Source organism: Callospermophilus lateralis, chromosome 10, assembly GCF_048772815.1.
Source record: "Callospermophilus lateralis isolate mCalLat2 chromosome 10, mCalLat2.hap1, whole genome shotgun sequence".
NCBI lineage: Eukaryota > Metazoa > Chordata > Mammalia > Rodentia > Sciuridae > Callospermophilus > Callospermophilus lateralis.
The window spans coordinates 7,271,299-7,296,394 of record NC_135314.1 but is presented as its reverse complement, the minus strand read 5'-3'; the positions used below and the strand labels follow the sequence as shown (position 1 = coordinate 7,296,394).

General features: G+C 42.6%; 1 protein-coding gene and 1 pseudogene across 4 annotated transcripts in view; both read right to left on the bottom strand.

The window, feature by feature from the left end:
- The window catches only part of Vps26c (VPS26 endosomal protein sorting factor C), a 39,393-nt gene extending 17,726 nt beyond the window's left edge, over positions 1-21,667 (bottom strand). The window contains exons 1-2 of one of the 4 annotated variants that reach the window (XM_076868614.1): positions 21,465-21,663; positions 762-905 (exon numbers count right to left, since the gene is read on the bottom strand). In XM_076868614.1, coding sequence (XP_076724729.1) covers positions 762-905; positions 21,465-21,521 — 201 coding nt within the window. In that variant the 5' untranslated portion in view covers positions 21,522-21,663. Of the gene's footprint in view, positions 1-761; positions 906-21,464 lie in introns of all 4 variants that reach the window. The other 3 variants (XM_076868613.1, XM_076868612.1, XM_076868615.1) reach the window with 3 other exon arrangements.
- Positions 21,668-24,447: 2,780 nt separating this feature from the next.
- LOC143409111 (U6 spliceosomal RNA) lies at positions 24,448-24,547 on the bottom strand (annotated as a pseudogene).
- Positions 24,548-25,096: the final 549 nt, after the last annotated feature.

Below are 25,096 nucleotides of genomic sequence, written 5' to 3'. Positions count from 1 at the left end.
CCTAGTTCCCGTGGCCCTCTGGCCTTTGGAGCCTGGCGCTGCAGCTGGTGAGCAGAGCAGCCTCTTCCAGCCCTGGTTACCTGCACACGACTTCTCTCTAGCCTCCCAGGAGGAAGGCAGCGCTGATTGCAGGGACTCGCTTCCTGTGCTTTGGTTTAGCAGTACCCTCAGAAAACTGAGGACTTAGGAAGGGAATCACTAAACAATAGTGACTTAAAAGAAGAGAACTGGGCAAAAAAATGGGAAACTCCTAAGTCGGACCCCCATGAAGCACCCCCTTCCCTATTCACTCTTCTTCCTACATTAGAGTTAATGTGGCCTTCAAGAAAGGGAAACTGTAAGTCTAGAAAACAAGTTCACATTCTGGAACACAAAACTCTACCCTAAGTGACAAGGAGAACCGTTACTTGCTCCGTCTGCCTCTATCTTGGATGTCAGACCTGACAGGAGCAACATGCACAGCTGGGAAGTCAAAGTCAGTCCTTCTCAAAGGAGCTCCGATCTCTCTAATGGCTGAAGACAGTCCATGCGTAGTTATCCTAACCCTATGTACGGAGTAGGGACAAATGCAAGCATACTTTGCATAAGGGGATAATTTTAGAAACAAAATATCTAAATTCTTTCATGCTTTGGGGTTGATTGGTAAGTACTGCAAGGGGGGTGACCACCCCCCGTTGCAAGTAACAACCAATGTACCAATAAAGGCAGAGGGCAAGTGAAACATACCATAAACTTTCGAAGCCCAAGTTAAGCATTCTTACCTTAACGGAATTGTAAAATGCTTCGAACACTCCCACACTTTTGGCACTGAGCTGGAGGTTCACAGTTCCTTCCATGGTCAAAGACACTCCCTGGTGCTGGACGGAATCCTTACTAGAGACGACCACCACACCCGAGAGCATTTCCTGGGGACAAGAGGCAGCCTCCAATCATATCAGAGCATCTCACCTCAATTGTTGGCAAAAGGAAGTCATCTTAACAATCAAATCATTCAAAGATTGGGAAGATCATGGAGACATGTGGATTCCTGGATAGAGGGGGTCTGTCCCTAGGGAAGAAGGTGCTGAGGACAGCGACACAGCACACACCCTCGTCCCTTGGCTGCCTGCCAGGCTGAGCTGGCTGGGGCTGAGCCCACTGTGGCTGACTCCAGAGTGCAACCCACTCTGCTGCGACAAAAGCATCCACAGTGTCCCTTCCAAGGGACTTCGGAAAGCACAGTCCTCTCAGCCTCCCAGAATGACTATTTCTGAAGTGACCTTCAGAACACTGTGCGGCTGCCATCAGATGGCAGAAAGCAGTTGACAAGAAACCAAAAAAGAAAAAGAAAAACAGCAGGAAGGAAAATCGGCATGCAGACCGACCATTTAAAAAACGTCTGTGCTGCTGGTGTCTGAACGTGCTCACCTCGCATTTCTCTAGTCACCCAGCAAAGAATCTCTCCCCCAAGTACTTATGTTATGTGAACTTTTGAGAGCAGGGAATATTCTGTGTGCCTTAAATGTGCTTCATGTTTTGTTCTGTGTCCCACTACCCACCCCAAAGCCCTGAAGTCTAGTTAGATGCTATCATTTCCATTTTAAGCCAAATTCAGAGAGAACTCATTTTGTTCCTAAACAACCCAAAAACCTCATGCAGCAGATGAGAATTCCTCTGAAACAGCTTCTAAATTTAAATAAAATTAATTCTATTAACTTTTTGTACAATTCAAAAAGAAATTTAAATTTTTAAAAAATTTAAATCCACTAGTACATTTTCTAATAACTAGTATGTCCCAATGATTATGAATTAATACAACACTAGCAGATAGATTTGTTCCCAGGTAGCATAACATTTTTAGTTATTCTCCTGGGAACAGATCTCAGGTGGACTGCTGAGAGGCTGATTATAACTGTGGCATCCACACAGCCACCCTGGGGCGTTCGAAGGACAAAGCACTGGAGCACGTTGGGACCGAGCAGGATAAATATTTCATGATCTTGTCATTTTTTGAGTTAATTAAGAAACAATATAGTGGAGAAAATAAAAAAAAATTAATAATATATTTGTTGATAGGCATTTTCACAATATACAGGTCTAGTGAGTGCATACCAACAAAAAAAGAATATAGGATGAATCTAAGTGTAGCCCAAGGAGTTTAGAAGCAGAAGATGATTTGGACCCCTGTTTGTGAAAAAGGACAATTCTTATTCTGGCAAAGGAGGGCAGGATGAACATGGATGATTAAAATTAACAAAACCCCAAGACCTTACCAAGAACTTCCCCCTAACCTTTGTCTAGACTCAAAAAGAAGAGAATAAGATATAAGGGTCGGGAAAGTACCAACACCTCACCCAACACAACAGGCAGGGCCTTCAGCTGGGGCCAGGACTCCAGGAAGGGGCACTCACAGACTTAAATACACCAAGGAACCTGGAAATGAGAGACAGAATCTATCTCCACAGGTGCATGGGGGGAAGAGCCACGGCTTTTGACATGTAGCACATTGACACGTAGCACATTTCTGTCCTAAGAAAGGTGAGGCCATCAGAAGTCCAGTTGAGGAGGAAGGCAGGCCCCACACTGTGTGCTCTAGAAGACACTGAGGGGTGGCCCAAGCTCCAGACTGCACATCTCACCCCTATGCTGTTTGTCAAAGCAGGCACTGCCGACACCTGGGACCCGTCAGCATTAGGAAGAGATGGTCCTGTCCTCTGGGCCAAGATCACCACCCAGCCCAGCCTCCAGCAGGGAAGCTCCATTCTCTGCCCCTTGCTAGGTGTGGGGCAAGGTTGGAGAGAAAGGTGTCTGTGAGTCCACCTTCTACCAGAGACCAACAGTTCACCCTGGGCACAGAGCATAGCGCACACCTGTCACCCCCCATCTCAGCATCACTGGCTGTCTGGCAGAAAACTGCTACCAAGTTTGTCTGAAGGGTAGTAAAAGTGACTACATTTTCCAGTTTTGTCTTCTCTCCCTGTAAGAGGCCACTGCCAAACTGTAATGTTTTTTCTTTTTTGTTCTGTGGAATTAAATGTCAAAAACATACTGGGATTCCAGGTCTGAAAACGAGGTATCAAGTCAGCATTCCCCGCTTGGCTTTTTGGAAACCATCCAAAAGAATAAGAAGCAAAACCACCAGCTCCACTGGGGCAGAGCTGGAGATAGTTCAACTCCACGAGACAGGTGGCAGGTCTGCTACAGGAGGTGAGAGGCAAGCGGGGCAGGAACTAGAAAAAGAAGCAAATCTGCTTCTGGAATAGAGACACCCCTGAGAGCAGCTGAGCCGAACTCTAGGCTGCGTTCAGTGGATATGGAGCATGGTGACGCCTCTCCAGTTGGCCATCTTATGGACTGAAGAAAGCCAACCTCAGCCAGCTAGGATGCTCCCAGCCAACCTGGCCAAGTAGTGAATTCACCTGGTACAAGAAGGAGACACTAAAAACAATCAGGGCTAAAAACAATCAGTAGCTCTGTGGGAGAGCACTTGCCTAGCATGAGCCAGGCCCCTGGGTTCCATACCAGTCCCCCACCGCCCCCCGCCACACACACACACAAATCCAAACAAGCAAAAAACCAGCACAGGGACACATGACATAGAGTGGATTAAAAAAAAATAAAAGGGGGAATGTGGGAGAGAGAGGAGGAGGAGAGAAATTCAAGTGGCAGATGATGACTGCAGAAAAGACAGATCATGTCTCCTGGTACTTAAAAGAACTCTAAGGGACGACCCTCCCACTCAGGGTAAAAGCCAAAATCCACCCGAGGCCTGTCTGGCTCTCTCCTCACGTAGCCCTCTGAGATCCTCAGCTCCCCAATGGCCCTTTGCAATGGCTTCAGTCACATCCTCGTGCCCCACATGCGCTCCCCCTTCCACCTGGATGCTCTTCCTCAGACCCCTACCTGGTGTGCTACCTTATCCCCAAGTCACTGTCAAATGACAACATTTCAGAGAAGCCTGACTCCCTGCCCCCATTTAAAACTGCACCACCCCTCGCCAACACTCGCTTCTCTCCTCCCCTAATGTTGCTCTTATCACCTTCTAAAATACTGCATAAGTACTTGTCCCTTGTCCCTGGGCATAAACCCCACCAGGGTAGAGTGATGGGCAACAGCAGGCACTCACTGAACATTTACCGAATAATAAAGGATCATTCACCAAAAAAAAAAAAAAAAAAAGAAAGAAAAGAAAAAATTGTGAATGTGCATTTCACCATGAATCTTTAATATGTAATGAAGCAGCTACTTCTATACAGGGGTACACAAACACAGTGCTAAGGGCTGGGGCTGGGGTTGGGGCTCAGTGGTGGAATGCTCACCTAGCACATGTGAGGCACTAAGTTTGATCCTCAGCATAAATAAATTTAAAAAAAAGAGCTAAGGGCTGAAATGTCAAGACCAAAAGAAGAGAGAAAAATGTTTATTTATTTTTATTTTTTATTTTTAAAGCTCAGAAAAGTAATGGAAGGAAACAATAAAACCACCAAAGAAAAGGCGATGAAATTTTTGCCCTCAAAATAAATAAAGAGAAGAAATTTTTTAAAACTCCAAATAAATTAAATAAAATTTATGGAAGATTTAAAAAGAACCCCAAAGATAATGACAAATAGGTTAGAAAAGACGAGAAATACCACACATATATATAATCAAAGTCCTAACCAAAAACTGAGATAATGGAAAAGAACAAATATTTACTAAGATAATTTTAAAATATTGAAAGGGCAAATAAATTAGGAATTATCAATAAAAACATACTGTAGTAAAATTATTATTTAAAAAAAGAAAGAATCTTTTACGAGTCAGGCAAAAAGATCAAGTTATTTATAAGAGGGAAAAAACCCAAATTTCTCTATGGAAAAGTATAATTAAAAATGAAAGGTGACTCTATGACCAGTGTGATTCTGCAATCTGTACAATTAGAAAAATGAGAAATTATACCCCAATGATTCAAATGTTTGAATTGCCAAGATCATTGTAATGTCATGTGTAGCTAATTAAAAAAAATATGAAGGGCTGGGGCTCAGTGGTAGCGCACTTGCCCAGCAAGTATGAGGCACTAGGTTCGATCCTCAGCACCACATATAAATAAATAAATAAAGGTCTATCAACAACTTAAAAAAAAAAAAAAAAAAAAAATATATATATATATATATATATATATATATAAATAAACTAAAGTGGAGAGCTGGGGTTGTGGCTCAGAGGTAAAGCGCTCACCTAGCATGCATGAGGCGGCACTGGGTTCTATCCTCAGCTCCACATAAAGTAAAATAAAGATATTGTGTCCACCTATAAGTAAAAAATAAATTAAAAAAAAATGAAAGTCGAGTACTACAATGCTCAAGTGTGAAGTCAGAATTTTATATCTACCTAAACTATCATTCCAGTACAAAGGACACAGTTTTAAAAATGCAAACAAACAAAAACCAAAAAGTCTACCGAACCATACAAACCCCAAGCCCCAAGACTACTATATAAACATCCTTTCTCCAGGAATTTACTGGATAGTGAAGTACAAACATAAATATCCAAAATAAGGAAAAAAAAAAAAAGGGTAATCCCAGAGCTATGGAGGAGATCAAGTGATAAGAATATTCAACACTGCCAATTGTGGATAAGCAAATTTAAAATGTTGATGAAGTGAATTATTTTTCTAGGAAAAGAACTCCAAAGAAAACATGAAATCTAAGCAAATCAATCACTGTTGAGAAAGATATTTATGAATAATTTCCTAAAAGCACCAGGCCCAAAGAGTTCTACAGATCATTCTGAATGTGTAAAGAAAACTCCATTCTATACCTGTATCAAAGGACATTTTTTAAAAATAAAATGTAACAATGATATCAGAGTAAGACACCATCTATAGAGAGAGAGAAAAATATACATATTACAGTATTCTGACTTATAAACACCAATGCAAAGTCTTAAGCATTAGTAAATACAATCCAATGGCAACTTTAAAGAACAGTTAAGAAATCCATAACCAAGTGGGCTTACAGAGATCAATTTTGAGGGAAACTATTACTACAACTCACTATATTAATAGCTATCAAGAGAAAAATTATATAATCATCTCTATAGATAAAAGACATCTGGTAAAATTTAGTTCCCATGCCTGATAAAATATGTGTAAAATAAGAAAAGAAAGTTTGAGGCTGACCTCGGCAGCTTAGCAAGACCACAATAGGGTAAATGACTTGAATACAGAGTTCACAGAAAAGGAAATGAAAATTGCTCTTAAACCTGTAAAAAAATGTTCAATCTCGACAAAAATATGAGAAACATTAATTAAAACAAAAATCAAAAAGTGTGATCACTCTGTGTTGAGGGTAGGGAGCAACAGGTATTCTCATATGTTGCTGAGGAGACCCTAAAATGTTGTAAGAACCACTTGGCAGCACCAAAACCACTTTAAAAACACATTGGCCCAGAGATACACCTGCAGATGGGAAATGACTTATTCAATGCAATACTGTTTACAACAAAAAAAGCTTATAAACAATTTAATTTCAACAAGAGGAAAATGGCTTTTCCTTTAATAAGGTGCTGAAGATGATTCACATAAGCACATGTCAGGTGCAGGTTAGTGTCCCTCCTTTTCATTCTTTTCAGAATTAATTTATTATTGCACATGAATCAATTTGTCTGGTTTAAACTCCCACTGCCCACACGTGCCTCTTTTCTTTTTCTTTAGCTGCATACTGCACCATTTGGGAGAAAGGGGAAGACAAGGAACATTTGTACATATTTACTTGTACATGCATAAAACAACTTTAGAAGGGATCACAGAAATGGGCAGCTTTGCTTGTCAAGTAGGAGAGGACCCTGATGGGTGGGGTGGGAAGGAGGGAATGGTAGCTATCCAGAGATTCATGAATGCTGAGCCACGTGAACTGATGACCTGTTAGCACAATCAATCCATTTTTAAATAAAATAAAACCCCAAATGGGATGAATCTAAATAAACAAAGCTCTAAATCTCTCAGATTTTGATAACACAAAGGTACAGTGGTCTTTCCTCAGGAAAAGAACTGTAGATGGAATGCTAAACAGTCACATTGCTCTGATTACTTCTTATTTTTTAACATTTTTATCTATTATAAGTAGTTATACATGACAGCAGAATGTATTTCATAGTATACATATAGATCACACAACTTTTCATATCTCTGGTTATACACAAAGTAGAGTTACACCATTTGTGTCTTCATACATGTACTTAAGGTAATGATGTCCATCTCATTCCACCATTTTTCCTACCCCCCTGCCCCTTCCCTTTCCTTCCCTCCCCTTTGCCCTATCCAAAGTTCCTCCATTCCTCCCATGCCTCCGTTATAGATCAGCATCCACTTATCAGAGAGAACATTCAGCTTTTGAGATTGGCTTACTTCACTTAGCATGATATTCTTCTATTCCATCCATTGACCTGCAAATGCCATGATTTTATTCTCTTTTAATGCTGAGTAATATTCCATATATACACCACAGTTTCTTTGTCCATTCATCTATTGAAGGGCATCTAGGTTGGTTCCACAATTTAGCTATAAACATTGATGTGGCTGCATCACTGTAGTATGGTTTTTTAAAAAGTTGTAGATAGACACATTTTATGTGGTGCCGTGGATCAAACCCAGTGCCTCAGGTGTTGAGAGCCACAGCGGAAGAGGCCCCAGCAAACTTCCAGCTGCCAGCAAACTTCCAGCTGCCAGCTGATTGGCTCACAGCGGCCCCAGCAAACTTCTAGCTGCCAACTGATTGGCTCCTCTGCGGTGATGCTCATTGGGTTGTTTCCCCGCCCTTTCAGATCATGGAGCTGCTCATTGGGGGACTTTTTTGGTCACCCCGGGGAGCCAGCCAATCGGTCTCAAGAGCAGGAGGAGTGGGGGAGGTTGAGAGGCTTGTGGGAAGCCGGTGGTGGCAGTTGGGCTCTGAAGGTTTTCCTGAAGAGAATGTGGTTTGGCGTGTGTTCTAAAAATAAAGTTCGTTGCTTTTGATAAGTGGCTCCTGAATTGTGCCCAGCCAGACTGCGGCATCAGGCATGGTAGGCAAGTGCTCTACCACCGAGCCACAATCCCAGCCCTAGTATGCTGTTTTTAAGTCCTTTGGGTATAGACCAAGGAATGGGATAGCTGGGTCCAATGGTGGTTCTCTGATTACTTCTTATTTTGGACTTGGACATAATTGCAGAAGAAGCAAAAGCTTCTTACTTCAATGCCTCAGCCATTCTCTCTCCAGTCTCTTTCTTTCCTGCTGGTGCAAAGCAGGATGAGCCATGACAGCCACTGCTGTCCCTAGAGGCCTTTGCTCATCTAAACAAGTCCTTCCCTCCTGATGTTTTAGTTCTGTCCTCACAACCACCTGGTATTCTTAGACCACATTTGGTCTAAAGATCTTATACACGATGGTGAAAGCTCTTTTATCTACCAATGGGGAATCAAATGCATTAAATAGTTAACTAACGTGAAGACGAATCATAGGTAAGTTACTGAGCCAAGTGGGAAAACAGGAATTAGACAATTAATTGCTTATTGAAACACTCTACTCTTCCTTAATAGCACTCAGAGACTCATTTTGGTTGGAAAATGGAGATCAGAGACATTGAAGAGATTTCAATGTGTTAGGTATCCCCATTTCCACTATTCTGTATAACAACTGTTTTCCATCTTGCTTGAAAAACAGAATAAACAATCACCAGATATTTCTCCACATTGTGAGTGATGGCCAATACTATGTGTATTGACTGAAATTCCAGAAAGGAGAGTTTTGTAGACAATGTTCCATCTCTGAGCTATCATTAAAACTGAGATAATGCTACCCAGCACTCCCATCCATGGATTTTACCCAAGTGAAATGAATGCTTATATTCACCCAAAAACCCCTGCACAAATGCTTCCAATAGCTTTATCCATAACCACCCCAACATCCTTATATGAGTGAATGGATGAACAACTGCAGTACATATACACTGGGTAGGCCACTTGGCAATGAAAGGTAAGAACTACTAACATGCACAACTTGGGGGAATCTCATATGCATTAAGCTACTGACAAAGCCAGATATGCAGCAAATAGTCATATTCATGCTATTTATTTGACACTCTGGAAGAGCCAAATTCTAAGACTGATGGGGTTGATAGTAGTGGGAGAGACTGACTGAAAAGGGCACTAGGGAATTCTGGGGTGATGGAACTGTTCCATACCCTGAATATGATGGTGGGTAGTATCAAAGAACTCAACACTGAAAAGGGTTTTCTATTATATGCAATTATGCCCCAATTTTAAAAAAAATAACCATGGAGGGGCCAGGGCTGTGGCTCAGCAGTAGAGTGTTCGCCTAGCACATGTGAGGCATTGGATTCGATCCTTAGCATCACATAAAAAATAAACGAAAAAATAAAGGTATCATGTTCAATACAATGAAAAAAATTCTTAAAAAATAACCATGGAGGTATCAAGCATAGAAGGAAATACAGTTATACTACTTTCTGGACATAGGGTCATTCTAAGTGACTAAGTAAAAAATCTATTTAAAAAATCACTATCAGTGGAACTGTAGCAAAATATCAAGCTATCAAATTACATGAGTTAGGCACACTGACTGCCCAGAAGATACAAGAAGTAATACAATCAGAAGCATTCTGGCCTGCCCACCAGGAGGCAAGGACCCTAGGTGGCTTGCCATCTACCTACCCTCTCTTCTAAGCACAGCATAGAATACGCACTGGGGGAAAACCCAGTAAAATGAGGTGGCAAAAAGCAAGGTTACTGTCCCCAGAGCAAGATCCCAAATTTCTAGTTCTGAAACATCTAGAGTCTGGAAAAGAAATCTGAGCCACTGGGTTAATGGTTGGGAAGAGGGAAAAATAAAAATTATCAATACTATTTACAAAAGTAAAAGTAAATAATGGGGTCTTTGTCAGAGGAGTATTAAATTCTAGTTCTGGTGAGTTGTGTGGTTTCAGAGGTTAGGTAACTAATTGCCTGTTAGCAAAATGACACATCACTAGAGATTACCTGAGTTTAGAGTTCAACAATATTAAACTTGCAGAGTGTAGAAAATTGACATTGGGCCAGGAGTTCTGGTGCCATCTGTTATCCCGACAACTCGGAAAGTTGAGGCAGGAGGATCACAAGCTCCAAGCCAGCCTCAGCAACTTAGTGAGGCCCTTAACAACTTAGCAAGACCCTGCCTCAAAAATAAAAAATAAAATAAAAAAGGCTGGGAATGTGGCTCGGTGGTTAAGTTGACATTGCTTGGAATTGCTGGCCTAAGTGCATGTGAAGACTCCAGACTAAACCAATAGCGCAGGAGGGCTCCAACTTCAGAGAGCTGGACAATGACATGCCAAAGTAATGACTGTGGAGAAGAGAGAGACTCCGCCAAAGAAAAGCCTCCCACACCAGGGCGCACATTCTGACAGCCCAGCAGCCGTCAAAGGGAAATCCCAGAGTGAAATTACACATAAACAACAACAAAGGGTCTACCATCCAAATCCAAGCTAGGATGCAGGCAAACTTCAGGCACAGAGGGTGAGAGGAGAGTCAAGCACAAATGAAGGGGACAGCCTGGGTGACCAGTCATGGGTAGCAAGGGCTCAGCTGGAGGGCACCTTGGCAGATCACCTGTACCACAGCAGCACCCAACAGGCTTGGGCTTCAGGCTCATCTGGAGGAGGACCCCATAGTGGGAGGCCAGGAGTGGTTAATGTTGGGGAGTGCTCCTGGGGTAGTATCCTGAGAAGCAGAGAATGTTACTTTTCATTTGTTACTTCTTGGTATTACTTGAATTTTCTTAGCAATACATTGTATTCTTCCTCCTCTTTCTTTTGCAGTGCTGGGATGAAACTTGGGGTTTCCTGCATACTAGCTTTACCACCAAGCCACACCCCAGCCCTTATTTTTTTTATTTACAAAACTACTTTAAAAATTTTTGAGAGAAGTGAAACATATGGTAAGACTAAACTTTTTTAATGTGCCTTTTTTAAATGAACAAAATTTTCACATTTCCATGATTATTATTAAAGAAGGGAATTTCTGCCCTTTTACCCCTTACTTCAAGTGATGGGGCTTCTGCTCCTTTCCCAAAGATGATAATTTGGGTTCTAGGGTATCTGGAACAATCCTTTGTGATGAAACAAAAAAAGGGCCCGTTTTTTTTTTTTGGCTGACATCATTCCTGGCATGTGAGTCAAACTGTTAAGTGTGAATAAGAACATCATCGAGGGGAGGAGAGGGGAGGTGGCATTGGAGGGTGCAGTGGACACAGCAGACTTGCCAGAGCACAGCTGGTATGGCCTTGAAGTTACGTAGAGGCAAGTTCTACCTGCACATCAATAACCAGGGTCAGGGCAATTTGATGAAGTACAGGTTCCAATTAAGAGCCAGAGGACCACAGCCTCACCACCTTCTCAGCCCAAGTTCAAACTTGAGTAAGGATTGCAGCGAAGGTGGCTGGAGACTGCCCCCTCACACTGTGCACAGGAGCATGGACTCCAGTCAGGCAGTTACCAAGGAGAAAACTGGTAGAGACTACCCAAGGATGTCAATCAACTGGTGGTTTACATCCTCCAGTAAATGAAGTAAAAAGTCTTGTTCCATGCTCTGTATTATTACCTTGAACCTGGAAATTAATCCAACCTATAAATTCTGATGTGAGGCCAAATAAAATGGGTTGGAATGAAAAAAAAAAAAAAAAAAAAACCTTTAACCATGCTAGTTGGTTCTGGCTGGTCATTATATCCTAGAACCAGAGTTTGTTTGTTTGTTTTTTTTTTTTTTTTGGTAGTACAGATGGAACCCAGGGCACTCTACTGCTGAGCTAAACCCAGTCCTTTTTTGAGATAGGGTCTCAATAAATTGTGAGGGTCTCACCAAGCTGTGGAAGCTGGCCTTGGAACTTCCAATCCTCTTGCCTCAGCCTCCCAGTCACTGGGATTAGAGGTGGACACCACCAGGTCATACTGAACCTGTACTTTTCAAAGTGACCACTGGGCCAGAGGCCTAAGCAGGCATCTATCTGAATAGTCACTTTAGGGTCTTGGAGTCCAGCAGGGGACTGGCTATCCTCACTTCAAACAGACCAGCTCTGGTTCATCAGTATGAGCTGTTTTGATGTGCATTATGTTCATAAAAATTGACATTAGAATTATATGTAAGATTTCATTTTATGTTTCATTATTTCATTTTTTTTCTGGTCAACCTTTACCCTAAATAATATTCACTTTCTTGAGCTATTTAGGGAGAAATATTCATTTGTAATTTATAGGATGAAAGGCAAATGTATTTTCAATGGCCTTGAGAAAGAAGCCATTTCTCTTGAGCCTGAAATTTTTTTCTGCATATAAGAGAATAAACAGTCTCCTCACTGCAGACAATAAGAAAGCAAGGCAGTCTCTCCAGAGCTGCTCACCATGAAAATGTGTCCAGAAAACCTTGTGTGCAAGGGAACTGGATGGCACCTGGAGTGAGGACTCTTCCTTCCACACAAGTGTTTACAACAAACCATTGTTAACATCTTTGTATGAAAACATGACAGGACATACTAATGAGAAGCTTTTACTTGATGTTTTATTTGTAGAAAAGTTTCAATTTTGCCATATTTATATTTTAAAATGCAAATATGACAAGAAATGAGGTTCCCCAAAACGTGGCCTGGGAACAGCTGATCTAGAAAGCGCTCTGGAAGAGAAGGATCTGCATCCACAGGCCTGGCAGGCACTGCGCTCTGCGTAGTGAAGGCTCTGAGCAGCCCTGCTGCAACCGAAGGACCCCAGGTATACCCCCACCAGAGAGAAGAGGGCCAGTCACTGACTGACCTCCTTAAGCTCTGGACACCCAAACAGGGCAGAGTTGATTTGAGCTTGCCCTGCTGCTGTCAGCTGCTGATTTGTTGATGTTCCTCTCAAACAGCCTGGCCTTGTGCACTCACTGGGAAGGGAAGTAGGTGACCCCATAGCTGTTGGCTACCATGGCAGTCTGCTTTCTAAACAGAGGCTGATGCCTACAAAAGTAACGAAGGAAAATGGGGGCTACAGCATGTCTAGGAAAAGAGGTGCATGCAGATAAAACAACTACCCGAGGAAAAGCAGGAAGAGATGAAGAACTACAAACCCTTCAGGTGTAGCTGAAATGAAAATGGAGAGGGAATGGAAACCCAGCTTCTCCGTCCAACTTTTGGGAACCTTCCTTGCTAAGAGGTCAGCCATTGAGTGTGGGCAGAAAACTTCAGAGAAGGGAGCTGAGGTGTGACATTGAGTGATGGGTATCAGAGGGTCTACCTCAGCCTAGTAGGATACATAATGGGAAGGGAGAAGGCAGCATTTTTTGGTGGGGGAAGGAGGGCAGCGGGAAAGTACAACAGCTATGAACTTGCTCAAATAGGCTGGGCACTGGGGCCACCTATAAGGAAAATCAGTGTTCACTGGAGTGGAAGATGAACATGGACAGACCAACTGGGCCACCAAGTGGGGAAGGAGCCTGTGATGGGAGAGAACAGGACAAGAGAGGTGCCACCTCCCCAAACCTGCCGAACTGAGTGTCCAGCCTGTGAGCGGCCCAGTGGGGCCATCAGCACTGGAGAGAGACAGCATGGGGTGGAAGATGAGGACTGAAGGATTCAGGCCACAGGGAGGGCCCGGCTGGTGACACAGCAGAATCCAGGAGGACACGGTAGAAAGACAGCAGCCCACCAGGTCACGCGCATGTGGCGTGCTGAGACTTGTCCAGTCGCTGTGTCTGGAAGCAGACACACCCTGTTGTGGTGGAGCCAGCTCAAGCCAGCATGAGATCTGCTGCAATTAATGGAGAACTACAGGGACAGTTTTATTGCACCCCAGTTTCCAAGCAGGCTAGGATAATTCTGCAAATCCCCCTCATGCATTATATAAGGGTTAGATTATGATTTAGGAGACAAGCCTTTTCAGGAATATTAGTTTATCAGTGAAAAGAGACCCACTTATAATTCATTTACTGAGAACTCAGTAGGACAAATAAAATAGTTAGGCTTTTTTTTTTTTTTAATAGCACTTCAGCTTTGCAATTTTTCTTCATAATAATGAGCTGTTATGTACAGAGTTTCCACTCTTTATTTTTTTAAATAAGAAATTACATGCAAGCCAAGTAAGACAAAATGCAGATCTAGAGGTTTCTGTGGTTATAGTAATCGGCCCACAGTACATAAATCCCCTGTCACTGGAACCTGGCTGCACTGGGAATAAATCTCTTATTTATGCATTTCACAACCATAATATTTAACAGTGTCATTTTCATGAGTACATGTGCCAGATTTAAGAATGTAAAACATTCTGAATTTATAAAAACAAATGAATTATATTTACATTACAGAAAGATTTACTGCAGGGTTCTTGTAACCAATAAGCTCCCCTAGTGCACTGAAGATGTAATTTCTAATGCATCTTAGTCAAACTTTTTGATCAAGAACATATTACTATACCATGCAAAGAAGTATATAGCAACACCGAAATCACACTCAGCTTTGGGGGTGAAAAATGCTATAACATCCGTGTTCACTGACCCTCCTTCCTCCAAGTCCCCAGTGGATGAGTATCTGATAATATTCAAACTGTCTAACAAGTACTTACTATGCCATCTGTGGGGTATACGAATGTGATTAAGGCATGGCACCCAAGAACAGTTCTTGTAGGTCAAACTGTCTCTGTGAGGCATTAGAAATGGAATAAATATAACCACCCACCAACTGAGCCACCATTATGAGTCAGAATCCATGACTCTTGAAACATTAATTGAATCCTTCAACCTTTGAGTAGGAGCCATTTCCATCCCACAGATAAGAATGAAGATCCACAGAAGGCACATGAGTCCTGGACTTGGAAATAAGAAGACACAGTTCAAATGTCTGCTCTCACCAGGGCCCAGGGTGTGTCACTGAACACTCCTGGTCTCTGTCTTCTCAACACATAGTGGGGCATCAGCACCTCCACAGAGCAATGGGAAGGATTAAAGCACTCGATGCATGTTCTCATAAGACAGTATTAGTTCAGTAACTTTTGCTGGAGATAGGAAATTAGGGAATTTTTATCATATTTCTGACTGTCTCATCCCAAACATGGTGCTTGCTACAGGTCCTTCAGTGGGAAGGACCTGTAGCAAGAAGGTGGCATGACAATAATGTTGGAAGTCTGAGGAAGGGTCTGTGTTCACCTTGGGCCCAAAGAGCTGGGAGGAAGACCCTGGGGAATCCAACTTTGGGAAACTATTATTTTCTATTCCTGAATGAGAAAACATATTTATAGGATTTCTGAAATCTCTCCTCCCGTATTTATTTTAATCATTCCCTTAAAAATGACTATTCTAGAGCAAATACAAGTAATGAGAGGCCCAATAGTTGCTTTGGGGTTAAGTCAAAATAGGAATAAGTCTTACCAACATCTGATAGAACTGACACCTAGAATATTATTTATAATTACAAAGCAAACCCATAATGTACCTATAAGAAGAATTCCCCCTTTCTGATTAATGCATTGGAAAAAAATATTAGTCTTAGAAATTTTGTTCAAATGTTTTAAGACTTCAAATCATCATTTAACAGTTTTTCAGCACTCTACCAAGTGGTAGGTACTGCCAGGCCTAGGAATACAAATATTAAAATATATATGTATTTTAATTGGGTAGACTCCTAACAGACAACAGAAGGCAATCAGTGCAGTCGTGACGGTATACACCATGGATGTCTGTAACTACTGGTTACAAGTGAATTATGGTAAACAGTCCCACATTACTGTCTTTCCCTGGCCATTAGACTTGACATTCCTCTTCTCCATCAAAATCTCATTTTCTTATTAGAGCTACAGTTTCCATAATTCTGCTCATAAGACTTTCTCAGGGCTGGGGTTATGGCTCAGTGGCAGAGTGCTTGACTTGCACATGTGAGGCACTGGATTCAATCCTCAGCACCACATAAAAATGAATAAATAAAATAAAAATATTTTTTTTAAAAAAAGAATTTTCTCAAATTTAAAGATGAGTCAGGTATAGTGATACATGCCTCTAATCCCAGCTACATGTGAGGCTGAGGCAGGAAGATCACTTGAGCCCATGAAATTGAGGCCAGTCTGGGCAGCCTAGCAAGACTCCAGTTCTAAAAAGTTAATTAATTAAATAAAATTGAAATACTAATACCAGAAATTATTATAAGCCTGTGAGTGGCAGAGTTGTTGCTACATCACAAAGTAAAGCACAATAACTCATGTAAAAAAATTGTAACAAGATTAGAAGATTTTTAAGTTGTACAATAATAAAAATACTACAAATCAAATCTTGCTGCAGACAATTTTGGGACATGACAGTACAGCATTTATGTTGGTGTCTTCCATGTTGCCACAGAGCAGGAAGCTACTCAACCACAAAGCTTCATCAGGGCCCCTGGAGCAGTGTCTGCTCCTAAATCTGAGCAGGTGATTCCACTTCTTCCAAATTCGTCCCATCTCTCCTGGTCCCCTGCCCCTTTCCAGGTGGACCAGATGGGGTTAAGGGTGTGTACTTTATAATTTAAAAGCAAAAATTTTGTGGGATGCAACTGCAGTAGTACTTGGTGGGAAATGTCTGCATTAAGAAGAGACATTAATATTACAAATGAATATGCTGAACAGCCAACTTAAGGAAGTATATTCTTTTTTTAACATTTATTTTTTTAGTTGTAGTTGGACACAATACCTTTATTTATTTATTTTTATGTGATGTGAGGATTGAACCCAGGGACTCTCACATGCTAGGCGAGCGCTGTACCACTGAGCCACAACCCCAGCCCATGGAAGTGTATTCTTTTCTTTTTTATATATATCTTTATTTTGTTTATTTATTTTTATGTGATGCTGAGATCAAACCCAGTGCCTCACATGTGCGAGGCAAGTGCTCCACTAGTGAGCTATGACCCCAGCCCATGGAAGTGTATTCTTAATAGAACAGAGTTAACTTGAAGAAGAAATTGTTTGGAAAGACAATAAAGCCAAGCTGCATTAAAAAATATTGCTGTTGCTGCCAATACAGATGAGGAAGAGTAACAGCAAAAAAAACTTTCACTGGACTAAGATCACGTCCCAAATGTCCACAAGTTCTGGTTCACTTTGCTGTCTACTCCTCCTGACTGAAGCCAACATGGAAATGGTTGTTATTCATTTCCCAGGAGCACTGTAAATTACTCTGTGATATTTCAGTAAAAACAACAATGACAACAACAACAACAAAAAAAAAAAAATTGCCAAGGCTGGCCTTGAATTCACAATTCAGCAGCCTCAGCTTCTAAAGTAGCAGGGTTTAGACTCTGATTTAATACTTCATTTTCAAAATTAGCTTCAGTGAAGCTCCAGAAGAGCCCCAGATTCCTCTTCCCCAAAATGACTAGATCCTACTCTGTGTTCCTCTTTCATTTTATATATTTACTTATCTCTGCTTGACCTGCCATCTTCCAGAGATCAACAGACATAAGTTGAATCTGAATGAATTTACTGCTTAAATAAAAATCCAAAAAAAAAAAAAATGGGAATAATGAAAATGTGTTGGTATGAAAAAAAAATCCCAGATAAGAATACACTATTAAGCAAAAAAGAACAAGCTGTCAGTTGCACATGGTGTGTATGAATGTTTGTAACAGTACACAAACCACCTGTGGATACCTCTAAGGGCAGGAAGGGAGTCCAAAAGAGCCTTTTCCCTTTACATCCTTCTTCTATGGCATGTATTGCACTTTATTTTCAAAGCTTCAAATTTAATAATTTTGTCAAAGAACATTGTTCTCCAGGAAAAAGAATCCAAATATCAATTTTAAATCCAAGTATAACTTAGGTCCTCTAGTATCCATAAAATCAAACTGTTTTCAACTGCTTTCATAACTAAAAGTCTGAAAAACACAGTATCAGCATAATAGCAGATGCATTGGCACATGTCTGTAATCCTAGCTACCCTAGAGGCTAAGGTTGGAAGATTGAGTTCAAGGCCAACCTAGGCAACAAGCATAGTAAGAGTCTATACATGCAACCCCCCTCCAAAGTTAGAATCAGCTTATCTCCAGAATAGAAGCCATATCAGTCTTTTTTTTTTTAACTGAAATATGACAGTGTTATTTATAGCACTCCTAGGAAACAAATAATGGGCCCTTTCCATGTTACAAACTCCACCATTCTGCATAAAAATGGCCACTCCTGGGATGCAGTATAATAAGTACTGAGTGGACACAATTTGGAATCTGACTGATCTGAGTTGGAACCTAGCTCTGTCATTAGTTGGATGATCACATTCTTCAACCTGTCTCAGCCTCAATTTCCTCATTAGAAAAGTAAATGATACCATCTGTCAAACCCCTAACCCATGTTTCCCAAGAACCTCCACTGGGACATAAGATTGCTTTATATGGTTATATGGACAAACATGTTTCACTTGAATGACAAACATTTATGATCTTAGGCCTGGGATGTTATTGCTTAGGGTCAGACAAAGGGGGTAACCAACGACAAGAATTGCATGGTCTTTAGTAACTGAATCTTCACCAAGGTGGATGGAGAAAATGGAAACTTCGTATGCCCTTAGCTCCACCTGTAGCCAACTGAAGCTGGGAAGGGTAGGAAAGAGGTGCCGCCCTTCCTTCAACCCAGGTGCAAACTACACTCAAAATATGCATTGTCCATAGTCACTGAGACCTCACCAAGCAACCAGCCAGCTCCAGGTCTTACACCTGCATCTCAGAAAGCAGCCATGACAGTGCTGGCTGCAGAATCCACCTATTCTAAAGAGCAGATCCTGGGGTCTAGCACCTAAGTCATGTGTACACAGGGCCGGGTATATATTTTTGTCAACTGATTAGATCTATTGATTTAGTAACTTTTTTACTTTCTTTCTTGCCTTAAAAAATATGGGTGATCAGTAGAAGTCAGGCTTTTCTTTATATTATCACATAATAATATCCTTTAAAAATATATTTAAACATAAAAAGTGACTGAAGATTGAGTAATACTGCTGTAAGCCAACTGGAGACTCTCCTCCTGGTAACAGCACCAAGGGATAAGTTATGAGGCACAGCTGATTTCATCTTCAATTCTGCTCCCCACAGGGAACAGTCCTGGCTGCACAAGAGTTCCACTGGGGCAACTTCACCATCTCATTTCTTGCATCTTTTCTAAATGTACTTTTCATTACCTGTACATTAGTTTCAAAAAACATCTCAGCATCTCAGCAGGGGTAACATTTCTGAGTAAAATGTCAGACTTTTAAATGTACTTGTCATTGCCCCTCCTCCATTATTATTTAGAACAATTTCCAAGCTTCCAAAAATATATATGGATACAAAGTATTAGAAAAATTGGGAACTTCAGATATTGTTGGTGCACCCTAAATGACTGGCATTTGTGAAAATAGTCGGCAGTTCTTCAAAAAAAGATAAACATAAAGTTACCAGGCAAAATCCACTCCCAGGAATATATCCAAGAGAAATGAAAACATGTTCACATAACAATTTTTACTAGACTGTCCATAACAGCATTATTCTTCAAGGTCAGAAGATGAAAATAACCTAAATGTTCATCAACAAATGAAAGGATAAACATGTGGTCTAGCCATACAAGGGAATATTATTTAGCCACAAACATGACTAAGGAATTGACGCATAAAACTATATGCATGAACACTGACAACATTACGCTAGCTCAAAGAAGCCAGTAATAAAAAGCCACATCTTGTATTGTTATTCCATTTATATGAAATGTGTAGAATAGGCAAATTCAGAGACAGAAAGTAAATTTGTGATTGCCAGGGGTGAGCAGGGAGAGGGAATGAGTGTAACTAGTAATATGTACAGGGTTTCTTTTGGGGGTAATGAAAATTTTCTAAAATTAGATAGTGTGGAGGATGCACAACTCTGCAAATATATACTAAAAACATCTAATTATACTGCAGAAGGGTGGATTTTAAGTTATTTGGATTTTATACCTATAAAGTTGTTGTTTTTTAAAGAATATAGTGTAGACCTACAAAGCTTTCAACAAGATCTGGCAATTTTTTAATATCTTACTACAATTGCTTTTTCTCTTTCTCCTGCACCACAAACAAGAACAGATACATGTGCACAATTTATGATGGGACCATCTGAGATTTAGTTACTTTAACACCTTGCTTCTAAATACTGACGAGCATGTCGAATATTCTCCCATTTAACCAAAATACAAATAGCACACTGGGGAAATTCAACGCAAATAAAAAACATATTTAACATATAGTCCATATTTAAATTTGTTTTTATCAAAAATTGTGCATGGTATTTGGTTCCCATTTTCCTTTAGGTGTGTTTTAATCTTGAAAACCTATCCTGCCTTTTCTTTAGGACACCAATGTTTCCGAGCTATCTTGGTCAACTGTTGAACTGAATGACCCTCAAGTAAGACATTCCTGGTTTTTTTATGAACCCATGCAGATTAAATATTTTTGGCAAGATTGTGTCCTTTTCAGTGCATCAGAGGTGTGTAACCTCAGTCAGTCTTGTCAGTGGTGATAGGAAGGTGGTGTTCTTGTTGACTTTGGTTCTGTGTGGTGACCAGAAGATCATCCATTATAAAGGTAGCATCTCCATTTGTTAAGTAATAACCTGAGAGGTGGTCATTTGAGTCTTTACAATTATTAGGTTTCCCCAACTCTTACCCAAACATTTTAGCATTCATTCAAGAACTTTGCCTGGTATTCTGCCCCATCTGACACCACTTTGCATTCATGTGACGAAGGAATGATATCAATTTTATTCCAAAGAACATGGGAATAGCAATGTTCAATCCTAGCTCTTGAACATCAGCATCTCCCGTATCTCTGTAGTGGGACCTTGTCAATAATATTTTAAAATTCTCCAGAGTGACTGATTTTGATGTAGATAAGGGTTCAGATTCCAAGTTGAAGGAAACTTCCAATATTCTCATTTTGCAAATAAGGAAACCAAGGCCCGTGGGAGACCAATGGCACAAAACTTGTTAACGATGTAAATAAAGGTTTGCTTTTTTTGACTTGCTTTTAATATGCCATTCCTTCCCAGAAAAGGTGTAACTTGTATGTTGTTAGAAGTGTCCACTGCCTAAGTATGTTTCTACCAGATGTGCATATCTCTGCTTTCAAACTTAATTGTCCTTTTCGTTCAAGAGCCCGCTGCGGCCACGTTAGGGGGTTGGGAAAGGGGCGTCTGTCTGATCATCAACTCCTCCGCCCGAGGGCTCCGTGTGACAGGTCAGGCCTGGGGACCCGCGGCGCACAGGAGGTCCGAGGCCCGACAGCCGCAGCGCCGCGCCCAGGCCCTTGCGCGCCCCGCAGACGCCCTCCACGGCCCCTCACGCAGCAGCAAGCAGCGCGCGGGACGCACCTGGGGGACACACCTGGCAGGAGCGCACCTGGCGGTGTCATTCCGCCTCGCCCAGGGTCGCCCAGAGGTGTGGGGGGCGCTAGAGACAACGGAATCCCCAGGCCCGGCCACCCCTCCACTTACCCCGGCGTGATAAACTTTATTCGCTCTTTTAATCTTGATGTCCAGGGAAGTCCCCATCTCAGATTCAGTGGAGCGACCACCACTTCCGGCCGCGCGTGACCCGAGGGAGGGGTAGCCCCGCCCCCTCCCTCTCCGCCAACCATGGAGTCACGTGACTTTGCACTCTACGTCGGCGTGGCTCCCCAGACCCGATAGGGAGTAGGACCCACGCTTTCCTCCTTCCGGCGCAGGGGCGGGTCTGAGCGCGGGCAGCGGGACTCGCACCCTAGCCCCACCCCCGCCAGGAGTGGGGGGCGGTACTCAGATAGCCCCACCCCTTCCGCAAGGACTGTCTGTCTTCGGAAATACCCTTCTCCCTCCTTCAGGGAAGAAAGGGGGAGGTCGCCGCTCTCCCGGCGTGCCCCGCGGCAGGGGGCGGGGCCGAGGCCGTCTTGCCGGCGCGCCTCGTGCTGGAAGGCCGCGTCTCCCATCAGGCTGTGCGGCACAGAGCTCTGCGCTGCAGAGGTGGCTTCAGGAGGTTACAACTTGGGAATGCGGTCCTTCCTCACACCTGTTTCCTCCCTTCACCTCCAGCCTCCCCCCTCTTCCTCCCCGGGATTCTATGGAGCCGGCACCCGCTCTGCCCCTCCCCGGCCTGGCACCATTCTCCGCCCTCTCACGGGAGCACCCCGGTCACCCGCTGGGGTGCGGCCCCGCGCTCGCGTCCTGCGCAGCGCTGATTGGCGGCCGGGAGTCCGCCCCGCCCCCGCCGGCGCCGGGCCAAGGTCTCGCGAAGCGCGGGGTGACCTCGGTCGGTTCGGAACCGCGGCGCTGGGTCAGCCGCCCGCCCAGCTCCGCGCGCCGCGAGGGGTTGTGGGTATTCCCCAGGCGCGTGTCCTGGAAGCGGGTGCTGAATATTCAGCGTGCGCCGCGGCGCGGGCCGCGACAGGGCGGGGAGGCACGCTCGCAGGCCCGGGCTCGCAGATTGGTTGGAACTGCACGATTCGAAGCTGGAACGGACCTGCCTGTTCTCCTTTCTGTTCCCAGCAACAACTGACTAAAGTAGACAGCAGCTACTGGGGAATGGGGGTACTGCCTACAGCCAGGACAAGCAGTACAGTGTTGAGCGCAGACTCCATTTATTGAAACAGATCTCTTGTAAATGCTTACATAGAGATTTTCCCTGTAAGCGGAAGGTCAAATTTTGTTATTTTAACTGATTTAAATAATGTGAAGGAGTGGGGTTTAAAAAAAATTCCTTGATTCTGATCTTTTTTAAAAAATGCATTACTTTTAGGATAACAGTCTATTAAATGATTTCATGAATTAATATCTCAGAAGATCCCCTCTTAAGCATTTAAAGTGTTTCTTGGGCGGACCGTGGTGGTTCTATAGTTGCAATTGCTTTTGAAGGTTACTAAATGTGGTGTTTCCCAGTATTCAGTTGTCAGTTTTCAGCTCCTCTCAGCTCTCAGGGCTTCCCTCTTGTCTTAAAGATCTTTCTGTCGACTCAGACCCATCAATTCTCAAACAATTCATTAGGGACTTAATAATCACTAGTCTATATGCAATTCAAGAAATGGATTCCTCTTCACTAGACTCACCCATCATTTTTAAGTGGTAAAAAAAAAAAAAAAAAAAAAACAGTAGTCTGTGCAGAGAAATGGGAAAAGAAACGTAGCCACTTTCTAGGCTTTGCTTAGTTTACAACTGTTCCTCGAGGACACCATATTTTATTTGTCTTTGTAAGTTGTACACAATGTTTGTGGAAGGCTGGTGCAATGTAAAGAGCTCTTTCCAGCAGTTAACAGTGTGACCTGTAGTGACCCCGTTCCCCCAGTTCAGGACAACACTGAAGGACCATTTATTTAGGTGCCAAACAGAACAGTCCATTTTTTCCTAATCACTGCTCTTCCTATCTTTTTCAGTCCTTAATCTCACCTTTGACATACCATAACTTTTGGTCAATTTCAGTTACTAAGTTATCGTACTATGTCAAAGTGTCAACCTCATGGCTTCAATAGGACACCTATTCCTTTGGGTGGGAAGGGTGCAAGTTGTGGTTCTGGCTTTCAGACCTTCAAGGCCCCACTGCTGTTGAAGGGAGGAAGACAAGAGGAAATGAGGCAAGTATCCTAACTAGAGGCTGCTGGAATTGTCTCAGTTGACCTTGCTTATCTGGATAACTGGCCCCTATTTGAAACTTGATGTGGGGCACAGATGGGAAGTCACAGTGGGGCCTTCTTTCCTCCAGACAGTTCCATTGGAAATGAGTCTCAGCTTAATCTTTTCCAGCACCTAATGTCAGCATCCATCAGTACACCCCCATCTTAGATGAAGTTCCAGCAAAACAGTTTTGAACCACAAGAAATACACCTCTGCCATAGGAAAGCCCGGACTGAAGGCTGCCCTGTGTCCAACCTTATCTACTCTACTATCCTTCTTAATCTTGTTCCTTTCTGAAGTACAGATGGGAATAAATCAAGGGGAATCCTGATGAAACAGACCTGCTGGCACCAAATGGAATGCAGGCCCCTCCAGTGGACTTCACTGGCACCTTGGAGAGATCGTTTTATGGCAGCTCTGCTACATCACTTCCCACCCGAAACACCACTGGGATCCACAAGGCCTGCCACCTCTTTTCATTTCCTCCACTGCCTTCCTGAATAGACTGGGACAGAGAGCACTGGCAAAGTTTTAGGTAGAAGCAGAGCCAGATCTGCAGCTTTTTATTAGGTTTGAGGAAAGTGGCCCCAATTATAGGTATGTTATTGGAAGATGGAAGACTGTGCCCTCAAGGTTCATTTGTAAGCCTAGGGTTAATTCTGGGACAACAGGAGATATCCCACTAAGCATTTTTAAGTGGATGCTGTGGGTTGTCTCTTCTGATCCTCACATTTGCTGAGCTGCTGGGAGTTTTAATCTTAACTGCTCTCAGAACTCGCCCTTAGCACAAACTTAGCCTTGTCCAAGGTCATGATCCACCCCCGCTTTTTTTCTTTTCAAAAATGTGGAACACTTCACGGATTTGTGTGTCACCCTTGCAGGGCCATGCTAATCTTGTCTGCATTAGTCCAATTTTAGTATATGTGCTGCTGAAGCAAGCAAGTTCATGATCCCTTCTTATGGTATAAGGCAACCCATGTTTGATGACTAATTGTTGTAGAATATAAAGGCCATTTCCCCATTCCCCCAGTTCAGGACAACACTGAAGGACCATAAAGGTGCCAAAGCTTTCTGTGTTATCAATTTGCTATGTAACAAGTTACTTTAACATTCAGTAGTCTAAAACAAATAATTACTATAGTGTCTGTGGGTCAGGAACTCAGTACCAACTTAACTGTGTGGCTCTGGCGTAAGGTCTCAGATAGTTGCAGTCAAGGAGTTGGACAGGGCTACATCATCTAAAGCTTAACTGAGGCTGGAAGATCCACTTCGAAGGTGGCCCTCGCTTCATCTCCACAGGCTGCTTGACAGTCCTCCCAGCATGGCAGCTAACTTCTAGACCAGGCAATCCAAGAGAGAACAATTGGAGTTGTGCTGCCTTGTATGACCTAGTCTCTAAAACCTCATATCTACTCTTCCATTCATTAGTAAGCAGTCACTAAATCCAGACCACTCAAAGGAATGGAGTTTTGTTTTGTTTTTTAACC